The sequence below is a fragment of the Artemia sp. Qi Xiang Cuo genome, chromosome 13 (assembly GCF_049724085.1).
Source record: "Artemia sp. Qi Xiang Cuo chromosome 13, ASM4972408v1, whole genome shotgun sequence".
In the NCBI taxonomy this organism is placed as follows: Eukaryota; Metazoa; Arthropoda; class Branchiopoda; order Anostraca; family Artemiidae; genus Artemia; species Artemia sp. Qi Xiang Cuo.
In genome coordinates this window covers 48,924,677-48,942,777 of record NC_142806.1, presented here as the reverse complement: position 1 = coordinate 48,942,777, position 18,101 = coordinate 48,924,677, and the positions used below count along the sequence as shown (strand labels likewise).

The window sequence follows — 18,101 nt, the reverse complement described above, 5'->3', positions numbered from 1 at the left end:
TTGAAAAGTTGTGTGCATAGTTTTCTTTTGTTGTTGTCTACTATTTTGCTGCCAAGCAGTGGCATATTTCGTCCTTCACATATCAGACAGTTCACAATAAATGTATGTTTTTATAGGCGATCGACTACAGGCTGTTACTAAGTTACAGATCGCAGACCACAAAAAAAGTAGGGTCACTTCAAAAAAAAAAAAATAATAATAAAACTCAAAAAAAGGACAATCTTATCTTAAAGATCTTGAAAGATATTTAAAGATAAAACAAAATCTTAAAGATCAAAGTTGTGAGAGAACCGTATTAATCCTTACACTCAACAGAAACTACCCCTAATTTGAGAGATGCTGTCCCCTCCTGCTCTATACGCTAAGGTTTGGCTTTGTATTTACTTGAAATTAAGAGAGAAAAGCGGGTTCAATTTAAAAAAAACAACAGCAAAATATTAAATGATAAAAATCCGAATATTCCGGCTCCTTGTCTGGGAACCTTTTTCAACGTATAAAAAAAAAATTTAATTAATAAAAAAATTTTTTTGAAAATAAAACCATCTAAAAAAAACGACAACTAAGCACATGGTACAGAAAAAAAACAAATAAAAAAAAAACATATATAGACAACTCACATTATAAACAACTATATTTATTTAGATTAAACCCGTTTTTCTGTCTTAATTTTTTTGTAAATGGAAAAGCAGTGTAGTCTAAGAAATTATTTGTCTTTTTTAGAATTAATAAACTCATTAGTAACAACTAGCTACTTAAACCTTACTAGGGAAAACTTGGTTGCCTGTATTTGGAGTAATAAATCAAGTTTTGAACTGCTAATACTTTCAGTAGGTTAATTTCCATTCGAGATGTAGTTTAATTTGAATGCAGTACATAAATCAAAACGTTTAAAATTTTCAATGAACTGACTTTTTGTTGTCGCACTTAAATAGATTTTTTTTTTTAACTTCTCGTTAAACTCAGTAATAAAGTATGTGTGTTAGAGGGGGGGGGGGGGGCTGGAGTAGTCGCACTTGCCTTTTATTTTGAGTTTTATGTTAATTTCCATTTTTAATGTCGCTGAGAAAACTTTTTTTTATGTAGTCTATTCAGAGACTACTCGAAATTCATTGTTAATATATAGTATCTTTTTATTCTTTTTATTTGACTTGTGATGATCTCAGTTTTGCCAAGATCAACATCCTTACTATATATTTAGTACCGTAGCTTATAAAGAACTGGACCTGAAAATGACAGCTTTAAGTGAGTAAAGCTGAATCGCTTTGAAATTACTAATGACAAAATTTGAACGACTAAACACTTTGTTTTTTAGATTTCGTACGCGATGCAAGGTCTGGTGTTAAAGATCCTTTGTCAGACTTAACGCGTTTAGTTGAAACAGAATTCGCAACAGATAATGAGAGTACAGAATCACAGCCTTCACTTTTCCAACCTTTACTCAGAAGGTAAGATATTTCTTAAGAAGGGTAAGGGATATATGTTGTTTAGGGCATGTACCACTTTTCAACTGCCTCTGGCGCTGGACATAGCTCATGTCTTTAACCGCCAGAGCCTTTCCATCCCTCGAACCTTTTTTTTAGAGAGAGGGGGCCAGGTTTTTTAGCGCTGTGGGATAAAGAACAATGCAACTGTCTGTGTCGTGGGCTTTTTTTTTCAAAGTACCAAGGACATCAAAATTAGAAGTGTTTGCCCCCCTGGACTCCTCTTAGGTATAGTCATACCTCAAAACCGCAATTTTCTAAGGGTTTTCTTTTGGTTGTTTAGAATTTACGAAATATTTAGGGTAGTACGATGTTTTCGTCAGTGTTGCAATGTTGAAGCATAAAAATAAGCTTAGCTAATTAGCTAAATTTGACAGTGCTTTTTGTTTGTAGAAAGTCAAACTTTAACAGTCTCTTGGTTCCTAAATAAAACTACACCTTCAATGGAAAGTGACACCCTCTTTACCTGCTGCTGATTCTTTGCTGATTTTCGTCCATGTTTCTTTTCTTTTCTTTTTTTTGTGCCCGGGACTACCAAAAACTGCATATGGGGATCATTTTTATCAAAGTGTAATTCTGATCTTTTTTTTAATTTAAGATATATGTTGTTACTTAAGTTTTGACTTCTCCAATTCAAACAGTCAGGTCTAATTTTCACTGCTCTTGGTATTCTAACAACTTTTCTACTTGACAGAGACACGTTACTATTAACAGAACAGCTGAAATGTTGCTCCAGTTGCAGGGGCGGATCTAGAGCAAAATCTTGGTGGAGGCCCAATGTGAAAAAGGCACCAATGAGCAATTTTTTTTTGGGGGGGGGGTGACAAAGGTGCCAATAATTGACTAAATTGACAAATTTATTCTAAAAAAGAGTAAAAACAAGAAATAAAAAACAAAGAATGAGGGTACCAGAAAAATCTTGTAGGTCCAGTCCCCCCCCCCGGCTCCCCAGGATCCGCCACTGTCCCGTTGTACTATACATTGCTTCTCTGAAACTTGGTAATACCGATTTCTATGGTAACAGAAGAATTTTGAAAACGGTAATGTTTAAAAGACAAGATTATGGACTGTTGACTCATGTGTTTCATATATTCATGTAGAGAAATATTTTGGTAAGATACGACTTTTTTTTTACCAGGAAAGAATATGTCCATTCAAGTCTCTCTTTTAGACCAGGTGTAGGCTAAATGAAATAACGTTTTGAAGGAAAAGAGATACATTAAAGAGACACAAGTTATGCCACTTCGTGCTAGCAAAGAAAACTTGAACGTAGCGATCGTACATTGGGTTCAAGGACGAAAAAATGCTTGTTTTGCAGTATTCTCTTTTAATTATGAATAGTAGGTCTAAAAATACAGATCTGTTTTTGTACTTGCGTCAATATATTTCAAAGAAGACGATTCATATCTAATTCGAAATAAAATATGCAGACTTGCTGAAAGAAATCTGAGCAGATTCAATTAAAATAAGAAGCAATTAATTCAGTAGCTCTGATCAGCTCACAGAGTGAAGCAAAGGAAAAGGGCTGAATAGTTTCGATTGATTAGCCCCGACTGCTGGAATAGAAGAAGAAGCAGATATTTTTCTGACTCCCAAGATGAAATTTGGGTTTGCCTTCAGCTTTACTCCTCAAAGCAATATTGAAGGGTCGTTTAGGTTGCACAAGTCAGAATGGCTTGGCAAAATGTATGTGTGAAGTCCATTAACTAACTTTTAGCAAATTATCTTGTATAAGAAGTTCCAAATGTCAACCGCAAGATCAACGCTTAAGAAATGCTAATTTAGCCTCCTTATTAATTTTTTTTTTTTTTTTTTTTTTTTATATATATCAAACTTACATTTAGACCAGAATAATGACTTTTTAATTCTGGGTTTTATTATGATGATTATGTTTTATCACAATCAAAAGGAAAGTTTTATCTTTGGATTTTTTTTTTTTATTAGGAGGGCTCAGTATTAATGTGGATCAATTTCAGAATTTTTTTTTCCTGGGTCCGTGTAGATAATTAAATTTGAATTGCTTAATTTCGGTCAGGAATATCTATGACAAGTAAATAAATCATAGTCAAAGTACTACCATTGGATTAGTAATGAGAAAAAGCTTTTATGCTTTGTACATGTTCCAAATAGTATAAACGTTCTTTAATTACAAATTTACACAAAAGGGCTATTAAAACAAAACCTGCATAATTTCAGATAAAAAAAGGAGGATAGCCGATTTTTAATTTAAAATAAAATAAAGGCGAATCAAATTCATTATGTCTGAGAACTTTATAGTACAGGTTTTAAATCCATGTATGTAAATTAAGTTTTTTTTTTCAATAAGTATTGTCAGTGTTTTTTTTTTGTGTTTTTTTTTTGTCCTAAGGGTAGCATCGTGTAAAAACAGCATTAGAAGTGTTTGAATACCCGAAAGTTTCCAGGTACGACTGCGAAAATGTTCTCAGAATTTTGATTTCATGTGTTTGGGGAAATGGTGGGCGTATGAGGGGGCTAGTTGCCATCCAATCACTTTTGACTATTAATGGGCGTTTTTCGAAGTTTTCGCGACAACAAATGGCCATCTCAAAATTTTCTATTAGGTGCATTTCAGGAAAATACGAGGTGTATGGAGGAAGGGTATCCACCCTCCGATTACTCTGAATCTTAAAAAGGACACTAGAACTTCTTATTACCAATTCGAAGAGCCCCCTCCGAAGTTTATACGATCACCCTTACTACATAAACCTTATATGCCCACAGGGCATAACTTATAAACATTGCCCTGAGGTCTCAGGAGGGTTGGGGTGTCATCCTCAAAGACATAATTTTCGGACCTTTCAACTACGTTGAACAAAATGGCTAACTAAAAATTTTGATTGGAAGAGTTTGGCGAAATGGTGAGCATGGGAGGGGTTTTAGTTGCCCTCCAATCATTTTTGACTATTAAAAAGGGCACTCGCCCTTTCAATTTTCAATCGCATTGGCCCTTTTTGAAGTTTCTTTGACAACTCCTTCGATACGAAGTGTCCTGGTCCAAAACAGAAAAAAAAAGCGATATATAATACATTGTACGATACATTGTAAATAAAGCAACAAAGCATTAGCTTGGATGGACGGGGCAGTTCTAAAAGTAACAATATTGATTGAATCAAAGACAGCGCAATAGCGCTACCTAAATAATATACGATGTTGGTACATTTTTTTTTTTTTTTTTTTTTTTTTTTTTTTTTTTTTTTTTTTTTTGGTTGGTTGGTTGGTTGGTTGGTTGGATTTAGACCAAGGCACTTCGTATAGAGGGAATTGTCATAGAAACTTCAAAAAGGGCTCATTCGATTTGAAATTAGAATGGCTAGTGCCCTTTTTAATTGTCGAAAGTGATTGGAGGGCAACTAACACCCCTTCCACGCCCACCATTTCACCACACATCCAATCAAAATTTGAGATAGCCATTTTGTTCATCTTAGTTAAAAGATCTAGAAATTATGTCTTTGGGGAGGACACTCCCCCACAGACCTCAGGGCAAGGGTTGTAATTTATGCCCTGGGGGCATATAAGGTTTTTATTGGAAGCGTTGTCGTAGCAACTTCAAAAAGGGCTCGTTCAATTGGAAATTCAAAGGGCTACTGCCCTTTTTAATAGTTGAAAGTGATTGGAGGGCAATTAAACCCCCTCTCACGCACAACATTTCCTAAAACACATCCAATCAAAATTTTGAGATAGTCATTTTGTTCAACGTAGTTGAAAGTTCTGGAAATTAGGTCATTAAAGATGACAGCCCTCAGGGCGAGGGTTGTAAGTTCTGCACTGGGGCCATATAAGGTCTTTATAGAAAGTGTTGTCGTAAAAACTTCAAAAAGGGCTCATTCAATTGGAAATTGAAATGGCTAGTGCCCTTTTTAATAGTTGACAGTGATTGGAGGGCAACTAACCCCCTCTCATGCCCACCATTTCCCCAAACACATCCAATCAAAATTTTGAGATAGTCATTTTTTCCAACGTAGTTGAGAGACAAGGAAATTAGGTCTTTAAGGATGACTACCCCCCCCCCCCCCACAACCATCGGGGAAAGGATTGTTAGTGTTACTATGAACACTGGAGACTAAGTAAAAATGGAAAGAAATGAGATCAAAGTTGCCCAGGCAACCTGAAGTGTTGCACCAGTTTTGGTCGGTTGCATCAACAAAAGTATTGTGGGAGTAGCACTTTAGTTTATACGCTGTCATTACTTAAAATCAACTATTTCTTCTATTTCTTGAGAAAATAGTCTAAATATCATATAACAAGGCTTTTGGGGTTGAAACAAACCCCAGAGATTATGGACAAGGGTTGTAAGTTATGCCCAGGGGGTCTTTAAGGTTTTTTATGGAAGGGATGGTTGTTTAACTTTAGAAGAGGTTTAGTCTTTCTCCCTGAAAAAGACTATGTCAATATAAAACGAACAGAAATTAATTAAAAAAACTTTTTCCACAAAATAAGTTTTCCAAAAAATTTAAGAACTCCATTAAACCAAAAATGAACAAAAATAGAATCAATTGATCTACCAAGCATACAACTACCACAAATCAGTACATAAATGAAACCCAAAATGAACAGAAATTAAAATAGATAACAGAGTCAAACTCAAAAACGAGCAGAAATTAATATGAGTAGGGTTCAAAACCCCATGCTTTCTAAAAGCCAGAATATAATTTGTACTTTACTTAAAAAAATTCTTGTAAATGTTTTTACTTTTATAATTTTATGAAATCAAAAATTAATTAAGATTTTAAGGAATAAATATGAGCATATTTATATTAAACTGACAGTGCATATTTTTTTCAGTAAATTCGTTTGAGTTTTTTTCAGTGAAGTATAAATCATATTCTTGCTTTTAGAAAGATGGGGTTTAGAACTCTACTCGTATTAATTTCTGCTCGTTTTGAGTTTGACACTGTTATTTATTTTAATTTCTATTGTTTTTGGGTTTCATTTATGTATTGATTTGTGGTATTTGTATGCTTGGTAGGTTGTTTGATTCTATTTTTGTTCATTTCTGGTTTAATGGAGTTCTTTACTTTTGTTTTGAAAAACTTATTTTGTGGAAAAAGTTTTTTTAATTAATTTCTGTTCCTTTTATATTGACATAGTCTTTTTCAGGGAGAAAGACTAAACCTCTTCTAAAGTTAAACAACCATCCCTTCCATAAAAACCTTAACTACCCCCTGGGCATAACTTACAACCCTTGTCCATAATCTCTGGGGTTTGTTTCAACCCCAAAAGCCTTGTTATATGATATTTAGACTATTTTCTCAAGAAATTGAAGAAATGGTTGATTTTTAAGTAATGACAGCATATTTTGTGATCGTTCATTAATATTGAAGAACAAATTCTTCTTGGGACATAATATTTTAAAAGTTTCGAATGTTAACAACTACACAGTTGAAAAAAAACGTAATAAAGAGACTAAACTAGAGTGCTACTCCCACAATACTTTAGTTGATGCAACCGACCAAAAACTGGTGCAACACTTCAGGTTGCTTGGGCAACTTTGATATCATTTCTTTCAATTTTTACTTAGTCTCTAGTGTTCATAGTAATTTATGTTCGTTTTAAATTGTGTATATTATATAAGATAATTTAGCTTGGCTATAGATTTGAGTAGGCTTTTTTTTTCAATTTAAAAAGAGTATGAGACCAATTTTCAGTGACAAGTATAGCCACTTTTCTGTAGAATGTGAAAAGAATAAACTATTAATACCAAATTAATGAACAGAGGTGTGGCATCTGGTGTACCCAAGGCTTTGACCAGAAAAGGAGTCATGGGTATGGCCCTTCCCACTCTAAAGAGAGGACACTTGGAAGCAAGCATCTTGACCTTTTAGCTTATGTTTATACATCTTCTGCATCCTTAAATTTATGTAAATATAGTATACTTTAACATAATTTTAAACTGGTTGGGGAAGGTGTCCTAAAGCAAACCATCGTTTATATGAGTATTCTATTCTTCTTCTTTGTTTTCAACGTTCTGTCTTTTTGAAGTATACCTACAAAAAAGCGAGCTAGACGATCTTCTGTAACATTTAGAAAGAAATACTAAAGTAACCATTGCATAGTTGCCAGTTATCATTTAGCATTTGACCTATGAACATCTATTGATATTTAAGCCGGATTCAATTTGGAATAAATTACAATGGATTGCAGTGACTGTCAGTTTCGCAACAAGTGAAATAATAAATTGATATTTACGGACTATTTTACCATTGGATATATTTACTCACTCATGTAAGGTCCTCTATTATTTTACTATCTTTTTGATTTGATAATCTGATTGTAATTCAATTTTGCTAATAAGGAGCAGAAGAGGGGAGTTTCATGCCGCAAGGGCCGTTGTACCTGCCGGGAGTGTTACTCCCTTAAACTGCGGGGATCTGGTAGCAAGAAACTACGCTTCCTTCGCTTATTGGTATCTGGCTCTTATTGGTATCTGGTTCTTATGATATGTACAATGAATAATGAACAATGGACTTGTTTTTTCGCGGGTTTAAATTTTTTGCAATTTAACCGTGATAATAGAGTGAATAAAAACGAAATTCTGAAGTTTGGAAAGGAGTTTTTTCTGGACTTGCCGAGTGTAATCGAAGATAAAAAAAAAAAAAAAACTCCTCTACGATGCGGCCGTACCTGGGACTGAGCTTCCAAGAAGACAGGGGCCGAAGGCTTTGGAAAGCCATCTGAAGGATATGTTAAGCATATTCGTGAAATTTGACGATGAAGACATAGACCTACCGATGTTTGTAATTCGTTCTCCAAATGATGTACCTATCATCCCTGCTTTGGTTTATTCGAGTTTGAACGCAATATTGAATAGAATGGAACACTTCATAAAGATTGTTTCAAGTAAGTTCGATTCGTATGATAATCACTTTCCACCACTGCCTGCCCGTGCGACGCCGTCAACTGACTCTCTCACCGCAGTTGTTGTCTCTAAAGTGCAACAAACACTTAATCATCCAATAAAACACAGAGAAGTGCTCGATAAAGTAAGCTGTCATGACGCAGTTACCAAGCTGAGTTTACGTGGTGACAAATGGGTAGTTAATTTTGAAAAATCTGCTGCTGAAGAATTCAAATACTCAATTTCAGTGTTTTTAGCAGAATCTCCATCCAAGGTGATCACTAAGCGGTTTTACGGCATAGTCAGAGGACTTAGACCTCATTGAAGGACTTAGACCTCTCATTCTTTCAAGGATATCCAGGTGTGGTGGAAGCTATGCGGCTTGGTGACACTGGTACTGTTAAGCTTGAGTTTTTTGACTCCATGTCAAAAGCCAAGGCTATTAAAAATGGTGTTAAACTTGGATTTGATACTTATCTGTGAAAGAATATCTGTCGGCACCTCGGTGCTGTCTCAAATGCCGTTTGCCAGACCATAGAGTAGCTGATTGCACAAGTTTGGTTGCGAAGTGTGCACACTGTGCGGGCCCTCATATTTCCACCAAGGATTCTCCCTGCCAGCTTGATGCAAGCTGTGCTAATTTTGGGGAAAATCATGCCTCCTTTAGTCTTGGATGCAAAGTGATGAGAGATATCATTGAAGAAATGATTGTGCCTGTTTCGATTGTTTCGCTTAATATAAATGGTACTCGTTTAAAGGAGCATATGATTGATGAATTGTGTGAACATTTTGACATAGTATGCCTTCAAGAACACCTCCTGACTTCTACTAGTATTAACCTGTTAAAAAAAAGTCGTAATCATTCTGGTTTCACAACTAATGCTGAGGTCGCTTTTGGTAGACCTTCTTGAGGCCTCGCGTGCATTGTTAATAATAACCTGAGTTTGCTCTCTCCAGTGTGTTTTCACAGTGATAAATTCATCCTTGCGGTCGGTTTGGTAATACTGTGCTGATAAATGTGTATCTCCCGTGTAACAAAAAAACTATGTCCGCTTTAAACGCGTATATGAAAGCCTCGGCAAATCTTAAGGCTATTCTTGCGTCTGTTGTATCGACTGGTTATGATTTCATAGTGGCTGGTGACTTCAACACAGATATTACAAATCAGTCAGTCCGATCCGATTTAGTCCTTGATGTTTTTTCTGCTTAAAAAATAGTCGAGAAAAGTGTTGATTATTCATATATTCTCCAATCTGGGAGTTTGTCCAATATTGACCATGTAGTTTCCTCGCAAAATATTAATGTATCGACTGTTCTTGTTCATGAAGACGATCGTGATATTGACCACCTCCCGATTTCGTTCTCTGCTTCACTGGTTGCTTTCCGTTCTTCTAGACCATTTGCACAAAGTTCTAAGTGGTTTTACAGGAATAACTGGAGTAGAGCTAATTTTGCATTTTATATTACTACGTTGTCCGCGTTATTGGGTTCTATAAAAGTTCCTTACCATTTGCTTCAAGTTACTGACCGTTTTCCAAATGATAAGCAGTCTCTAAATGATTATTATGATAAAAATAATTTGGTGCTTAAAACAAGCAGAGGTGACTGCTGTTCCTCTAGAAAAGATTAAAGTTAAAACTGGAAAACCAGAATGGGTTTTGGACCCAGAATTAAAAGTTGTAAAGAATAAAGCTAAGTTTTGGCTACGAATATGGGTGTCTTGCGGTCGGCTAAATCGAGGAGTTGTCTTCGATCTGAAGCAAAGTACCAAGCGTGCTCATAAAAAACGTTTACGGCAGTCAAGGGTATCTGGTTTTGATTTTCCCGCGTCGAGAAAGGAGTGGTCTCATGTTCTGAATTCGGATAAGCTTAGTAGTGAGTTTTCTGAAAGTTCTATAGCAGTTCATACTTGGTTGTTGTATTATAATGATGTTTTCGGCAAGGTGAACCAGGAAATTCAAAAGCTTTTTAGTATCCTTCTTGAGTCGTGTTTGCCTAATCGTATTTCTCAGTGTAATGTATTACCAGTTTATAATGTTGATATTGGTCAAGCTATTAAGAACATTCAATCTAGCTCTGTTGACGAATACAGAATTTCTTCTTGTCATCTAAAAGTAGTTTGCCCAACTTTGATAGATCACCTTCATCTACTGTTTCAGATGTGTTTATCTACTTCTATGGTTCCCGACAGTTTCCTCTGTAGTACAGTCTTAGCAAAATTTTTGAATATATTTTTCTCCCTTTCATTTCAGAAAGTGTTAATTTTGGTGAAAACCAATTTGGCTTTCAAAAAAGGCTGGGATGTCAGCACGCCTATCGTGTTCTAGCTTCCCTCCTGTTGCAATCTCTTAATGATAAATCTCCTCTTCATATCTCTGATCTTGATCTTTCGAAAGCCTTCCATAGTATATTCCACGCAAATGCAGTTTATTCACTTTTTTCCAATAATATTAACCTTTTTATTGTTGTTTTGTTACGGTACAATTTGGCTTTCAAATAAAGCTGGGATGTCAGCACGCCTATCGTGTTCTAGCTTCCCTCCTGTTGCAATCTGTTAATAATAAATCTCCTCTTCATATCTCTACTCTTGATCTTTCGAAAGCTTTCGATAGTATAGTCCACTCACATGCAGTCTATTCCCTTTTTTCCAACAATAACAACCTTTCTATTGTTGTTTTGCTACGGTATTGGTATTTTAATTCTTATGTTCATGTAAAATTCAATGGAATAGTTTATGACTACAATGTGCCTCTTCAGCGTGGGGTACGTCAAGGTGGTGTGCTTTCTTCAGCTATTTTCAAGTTATCTACTGCTCCTATTCATTCATATCTCACTTCGACATTCATTTCTGATGGAATTGATGTCTCGTATCTTGCTTATGCGGACGATGTTCTCCTTGTTAGTCGTTTTAGGGCTGGGCTCTTACATTCTGTCAGCTGGATCTCAGACAAGTTCAGACGGATTGGGCTTATGTTGAACGTTGCTAAGTGCGAATGCACTTCATTTAATTCGAGTGCGAGTCTCCCTCTTAACTGTGGTTCTTTCTCTATTCCCTGTGTCTCTTCTTTTCGGTGGCTTGGTCTTCACATTACTAATAATCTCAAAACACTTCGGGCTCTGACAGTTTCTAATGCAAAAAAAAATTCAGATAGGATATTCAAAAATTGTTGCAAATAGAGGGATGTACAATAGAAAAGCACTTGGGAAATTATATTCTTCATTTTGCGATCATTCTATTCTTTTTTTATCTGGTTTTCTTCCAATTCTGAAGCCTAAAGATCTGAAATCTATCCGGACTTGTTATTTTTAAATTTTCTCTGTACCTTTTGTGCCTCCCTCCGTGGTTCCGGAATATCGCGATTCGGCCTCCCTGATTTACGGGAAAAATTGACTGTGCTTGCGGGAAACCTGTCGTTATCTGCAGGTCTTACTGCGCACCATAATTTATGTCGTTTTATGTAAATAAAACGTTTGCTTGAGTTTGCTTCTTTTCTTTTTTTTTCTTCTTTTCTTCTTTTTTTCTTTTTTTCTTTTTTTTTTTGTTCTTGATGTACTCCGCTTCTTTTTTATAGTGGGTAATAAGTAAATTATTATTATTATTTATAGTTTATCTTATATTTAATTACATTATATTATCTTATATTTATTATAATATAATAAATTATATTATCTTATATTATAACCATTGCATAGTTTATCTTACTCTTTACGGCCACTGTATTTTTCAGATTTACGCAGCATTCGGTGAATGTTCTCAGGACAACTAGTCATACAAAGGAGGCAACTGTTGTTGAAAACGGAGGAGCAAGTACTATTAATGGTCAACCTGGCCCTAAAATAGATGTGGTACCTTCAAAAAAGGTTAGTCCTTGATTAATACTAGTCAAACGGCCTTGATTGAGTTCAGAGCCTAATTTAACTGTGCTCCATCCCCCCTCTCCCTTGTTTCCGTATCCTACCGCTTCACTAGACATTTTTCCGTGCTAGCTATTTGTTTTGTACTCCCGCGAACAATACCTATATTACTGTTTAGAAAGGAACATCATGGGTATCCGTTGATTCGTTTATTATTTACTTAAATGCGTCTGCTGATGGCATCATTAGGGTCTATAATACCGTATCTTCTAGTGCCCCAAGAATGTTCAGTTATTTCGAAAGCTGATTCTGGCGCTTGACATCAGAGTCAACATCACAGTGCTGCCTAGTTTTGCATTATAATCCCTTATGGGACCTGTAATCCATTTACATCCAAGTAGCGATGTAAGTCAGATACTATATGTTGCCAGGTGATCAAAATGGCGTATTTGTACTATCCTGAGAATAACTTCGGGAATTGAGTTGAAACTTTCAGGGAGTGCTGGTGGGGAGGGACCTGAGGGGAACCGTCTAAAGGTTTTGGCTTCCAATCTGTTTAAAGTTTTTAGCCCAATGAGTCCCTATTGGAATAGTTTGTATCCGAGTGAAGTAGTGATTTAGACAAATGAAATCATATGTATCCAGGTTATCAAAATAGCGCAACTGCATTTTTCTCAGGAACACCTTGGGGACCAAGTTAAAACTTCCAGGGGGTGTTGGGGGTTAAGTAGACCTTGAATTTTGACTTGGGGGAGGCGCAGAGGTAAACCGAAACAAACCATGCACCTAGGTTTTCAAAATAATATATATGCAAAATCTTTGGGATGACTTGTCAGGATCGATCTGAAACTTCAAGTGTAGGGGGGGGGGGGGGTAAGAGGACTTAAAATTTTTTGCTTAGAGCGATGTGGTACCAACAAATTTGGGTCTCCGTTCCGCTTAAAAATGTTGATGCTATTAGCCCTAGTGGAACCTCACAGTATGAATACTGAGGTAAAATTAAAGACGGTATACTCACCAAGACAATCAAAACAGCGTCTGTGTAATATCTCAGGAACATATGGGGGATCAAGTTAAAACTTTAAGGTTGGGTTTGGGGAGGTAAGGGAAATTAAAATATTTAGTTGAAGGAAAGGGATAAGAGTTCAAAACAGTTTTATATCCTGTTGATTCGCCCGAAAAATGGCCGACCATTTTCCTTAAAACTTGAAATATTGATCCGTAAGCAATTGGGTCAAGAGAACCCTTATACATAAAACAAAATTTTATGGTTTTTTTTTTTTACCCAAAAATAGAGTCAAAGCCATTTTTCCTGTTCATCTAAAATCCATAATAGCTTTGCTCAGCTTTACTTGACTTTGAATGTTTTATTTATTCTAAGCCAAAAGAATAAAAGGTTCGTGGAGCACAAAATTGGTGTAATCAAATTGTATCTCTCTAATCGGCTACAAATACCTGGAACGGGATTACAAATTTTTTTCTCAGTTTGGCTTAGACTTACAGGACTTACAGACAGAGACAAAGGGGCCTCAATGAAGACAAGAGCTATGGGAAAAAATTATATTCATTCCCCCCCCCCCCAAAAAAAAAAAATCTCTGATCAGTTAGCAACTTACCATGGGTGTATACTGAACCAAAACTCCCTCTCTCGATCGCTTGAAATTCAATAGTAAAACTGTTGTTATATGAAGCTAAGAGAGGAAAAGAAATAATAAATGAAAAATAAAATAAAAAAGGGGTGAGAATTTGTAACTGTTGTTAAAAATTTATTGCACTAAACTTAAACTCCTGTTGGTCGAAAATTTTGACTGAATATCCAAGTGTTGCGAAAAATTTTAATTACAATCCAACATTCAAATTTTTAAACAGAAAAACTGAAAAAATTTAACTAATGAATATTCCGTATATTCATCAACAATAAGATATAAAATGTAGCCCTTCGGAGATAGGTTGGATCTTGTGGCAGGTCCTATTCCTGGCTAAGGTGGCGAGTGTGGGCCATGTGGCTGGGCACAAGCGTTCTGCCCACGTCTCTATCTTCCAACAGGGATGTCCCTAAGTGCACCTTAAAGGGATGGAAGGGTGAACTTCCCCGCGCCTACCTCCAGTTCAAAAGATGTTAATGCACTAGGGTGACCGAAGGCCTGGGGAACCATCAGTTAACCAAATTCCCACGAAACATAATGAAAAAGCTGGACCAAAAGACATTAAACCATGCTACGGCGTTCCCGGTAGGCGACGCGCCAAGGAAACCGGCGACCTTGGTAAAAATTTCAGCACGCTGGTCTTGCGTCAGTGAAATTGCTCAAAGAAAGCCTGAAGATAGCGACTTGGAACGTGTGTTCCGTGAAGTGTGACTTAACGCAGGCTCTCACCGCTGCAGAATTTCATCGTTATAGCTTGGAGGTCTTATGTCTAACAGAAACGAGGATTAATAACCAGAGCAAAAAGATCATTCACGACCCGACCACTAGCAATAACTGTTATTTCTACAACTCTGTATCCAGTGGTGGATCCGGTCTTCATGCGGTAAGATTACTCATACATGAAAAGACTGAGTCAGCTTTGCTCGAATGGGAGCCGATATCAAACCGCATTGCGCGGATCAGGATGCTTGGGCATCCCTTCAACATACCAATCATAGTTGCTTACGCACCTGTTCGTGACTCACCTGACCTGCAGAAAGATATTTTTGACGACCAGCTCCAAAATACAATTGATAGATGCCCAAAACGAGATCAGCTGCTGCTTGGAGGAGACTTTAACGCCAGGATTAGCCCCCGACTGGACCCTTCCGAACATACTACTATTAGACCGCACGGACGTGGCGCTCGATGTCCTAATGGCACGCGGCTGCTACAGCTCCTAATGCATAATAACCTATCCATCATGAACACCTTCAGCCAGCACAAGAATGTCCACACTTTTACATTGAAATCCAGAGACGGTCATGTCTTTGCTCAGATCGATTACGTATTGATCTGCCAGAGATGGAGATTATCGGTAGTCAACTGTCAAGTGTTCAGGAGCCGACTGCGGGTCCAAGAAGGGCTTGTACCATTTTCTTCTTGCTGCTACAAAGCCAGACTGCCCCTATGACACGGAGAAACACGAATTCGAAAAGTCAGGGCTAGGTTTGACATGGAGTTGCAGAACTGTTTTTTAGCCCTGGAACAAACACAACAAGAAAATGTGAGTCCTGAAGAAGAAGTAAAAGAGAGGAAATGGTCGAAGATCAAACATATTACGCAAGATGTCACTGCTCAAGTCCTTGGAAAGAGAAAAAAAAGGCACTAAAAAGTGGTGTAACTCCGAAACACTCACTGTCCTGCATGAGAAGAAAAACACATCGAACAAGACGGTATTCAGAGAGATCTGGAAGAAAGCTCATAAGCTGGCAAGGAGACATGAAAATGTTTACTGGTCAAAGCTGGCACAGACCTAGAAGAGGCTGCGACTAGAAATGAGACCTGTAAACAATGTAGGATCCTCAGAGGGTTGAACTTAAAAAAGAAAAGGATTATCACCACTGAAAATGTGAGAAGTTCAAGTGGGAGTATCATCACAGGGTGACTAGAAAGAATGAACCCATGGAAAGAACATTTCAAGGATCTGTCAAATAGAAGAGGCCAGGCTACACCACAAATTCCTCCGTCCACTCCAGCCAAAACAGGTAACCAGCAGCTCCACCACTCGTGGAGCAGCATTCTTGCGAAACATCTCCACCTTCGATGGAAGAAGTCAGGAACTCCGTGAAGTCTTTAAAAAAATATGAAGCTCCGGGTGAGGAGTTTCTACCGGCAGAATTATACAAAGCAAGTTCGGCGCTCGTTGAAGCCCTAACGAACCCACTTAATAAAGTCCGGGACGCTGAATAGGTTCCCCAGGGCTGGTGTAACGCAACTATAATTCCTATATTCAAGAAATGAGATGAAGAAGACTGTAAAAATTTCCAGAGAGTCTCACTAATAGACATAGATGGGAATATTTTTTGCAATAATGTTAGTGAACCGCTTTAGAACAGAGCGAGAGCAACGGACAAGGAAGAACAAGGCAGGTTTCCGCCTTGGAATGGGTTGTGTAGGCCGTATATTTACCCTGCGACTTCTTCTTCACCAAGAAAAAGACCTGGCCCCTCACGGCGGAGGAAGAGTGGCAGCTTGACACGTATGACCGAAAATGTCTACGGGCCATTAGCAACATACGGCTGTTGCAAAGAATCAGCTATGAAAGTATGCGGACAAAAGCCTGATGTTTCCACCGTGGACACGAAAAGACGTCGCAAGTGGCCAGGTCACGTAATGAGGCGCCCAGAAGAGACCCTGACACGTCAGGTACTACTAGCAGCCATCGCTTCCTCGTGGAAGAAAAAAACAGGTGGTCAGATGAAATCTTAGCATAATGTCGTCAGAAAGGATGTTGAACCGCTCGGGGGATTCCGAAACCCTCTTAGGGCAATTGGTCACAAGTGGGACAAGGCATGGCTGGAGTTTATTCGACCACTCACAAGAGACAAAACCCGGCGGAAGCATTTTAAGTTCCAAAATATAGATTTTGCTAAGAAAAGTTAAGAGCCATGTTAGAACATAAGACAAGCAGAAACAACATCATATAATGATTCGCACTTAAACGAACAGAAATTCCGATAAATGAATAAATGAAACCGAAAATGAACTAAAATTGACATGAACATCAAACATAAACATTATAATACTGGTATAGACAAATGAATGAATCTTAAAACGAACATAATCTAAAATGTAAGATAAACAGGAGTAGGGCCACCGCCCCTCAAACTTCCTAATGCTCAAAACAGTTTTTTGGCGCTTAACTGAAAACGTGACATTTAAAAATATTCTCTTTTATAATTATAACTGCGAAATTCAAAACTTGCCGAGGCTTCCAGGAATGAACATTGTTGTATACTCGTATTAAACAATCAGTCTACTGTAATTATTCTTTCCAATAATCATGATTATAATGATGATTTTTTTTCGTTTTTATCCATGTTTTCAAAATAGAAACCACATTGTTCAAAATACATACCTTATCATATAAAACGCAGATGACACCTTGTAGCCTTGAAATATTATTTTTGTATTGTGAATAACGATTTGAATTGTAGCCTTATTTGTAGCATTGGGATACTTTTTTTGTGTGTCGGTATTGATTCCGTGTGGAATAAAAAAGATACTGCTCCTAATACAAATCGATTTCAGTAAATTTTTCTGCTGTTTTAGCACTTATTTGACTCTGAACAAAGCACCCAACACTAATAATTGTTGGAGTGAGAAGGAAATAACTATGGTCTTCAGATATAATTTGGTTGTAGTTTGGCTTGTTATTAGTATATTTTTCAATGTGTGCCAGTTAATATTCCCTTTACATGTAAGCAAAAATTCACAAATATATACTTGTTTATTCAAAATTTCAGGCTCGATTGCACGAAGCAATAGAAATTGATGATTTAGAGGGTGGTCCCGTTCCTGAAGAGGCACTTATTGCGAAATCAAAGCTTAAAATCGATCGTGTAGATCGATACCTCAACGGTCCCACTGTTTCTTCTGACACCGACAAGAAAATCGAGTAAGTATTGTCTTTGTGATGATATTAGCAAAAGCTTGTGCGTTTGACAAGATTTAAACTGACTTTCAAGTTATAGGTAATTAAAATACCGATGAAAGGAATATTTCTTTGTTCGAACGAAATGTCGCTGCGAATAGTTTCGAAAAAAAAACTTGTTTATATGAACAAATGCAAGTTTGTTGGTGTGAATTTTAGTCAGAACAGTAGTCTGGATCTTTGTAACTATTCTTATCAGTTGCTAATTCTTGTATATTTGCATGTGGGCTGTTGGCAATTTTGCATAATCTGCTTATCTTCATTGTCTGTTTTTTTTTTCTTGCTTA

The 18,101-nt window shown here is 36.9% G+C and overlaps 1 protein-coding gene across 4 annotated transcripts in view; it reads left to right on the top strand.

Annotated features, from left to right (window-relative positions):
• Tfb1 (transcription factor B1) overlaps window positions 1–18,101 on the top strand; it is a 74,915-nt gene that overhangs the window by 45,694 nt on the left and 11,120 nt on the right. For all 4 annotated transcript variants that reach the window (XM_089098623.1, XM_089098625.1, XM_089098622.1 and 1 more), the window contains exons 6-8: window positions 1,313–1,445; window positions 12,066–12,198; window positions 17,627–17,778. In XM_089098623.1, the coding sequence (XP_088954749.1) occupies window positions 1,313–1,445; window positions 12,066–12,198; window positions 17,627–17,778 (418 nt within the window). The remainder of the gene's footprint in view (window positions 1–1,312; window positions 1,446–12,065; window positions 12,199–17,626; window positions 17,779–18,101) is intronic.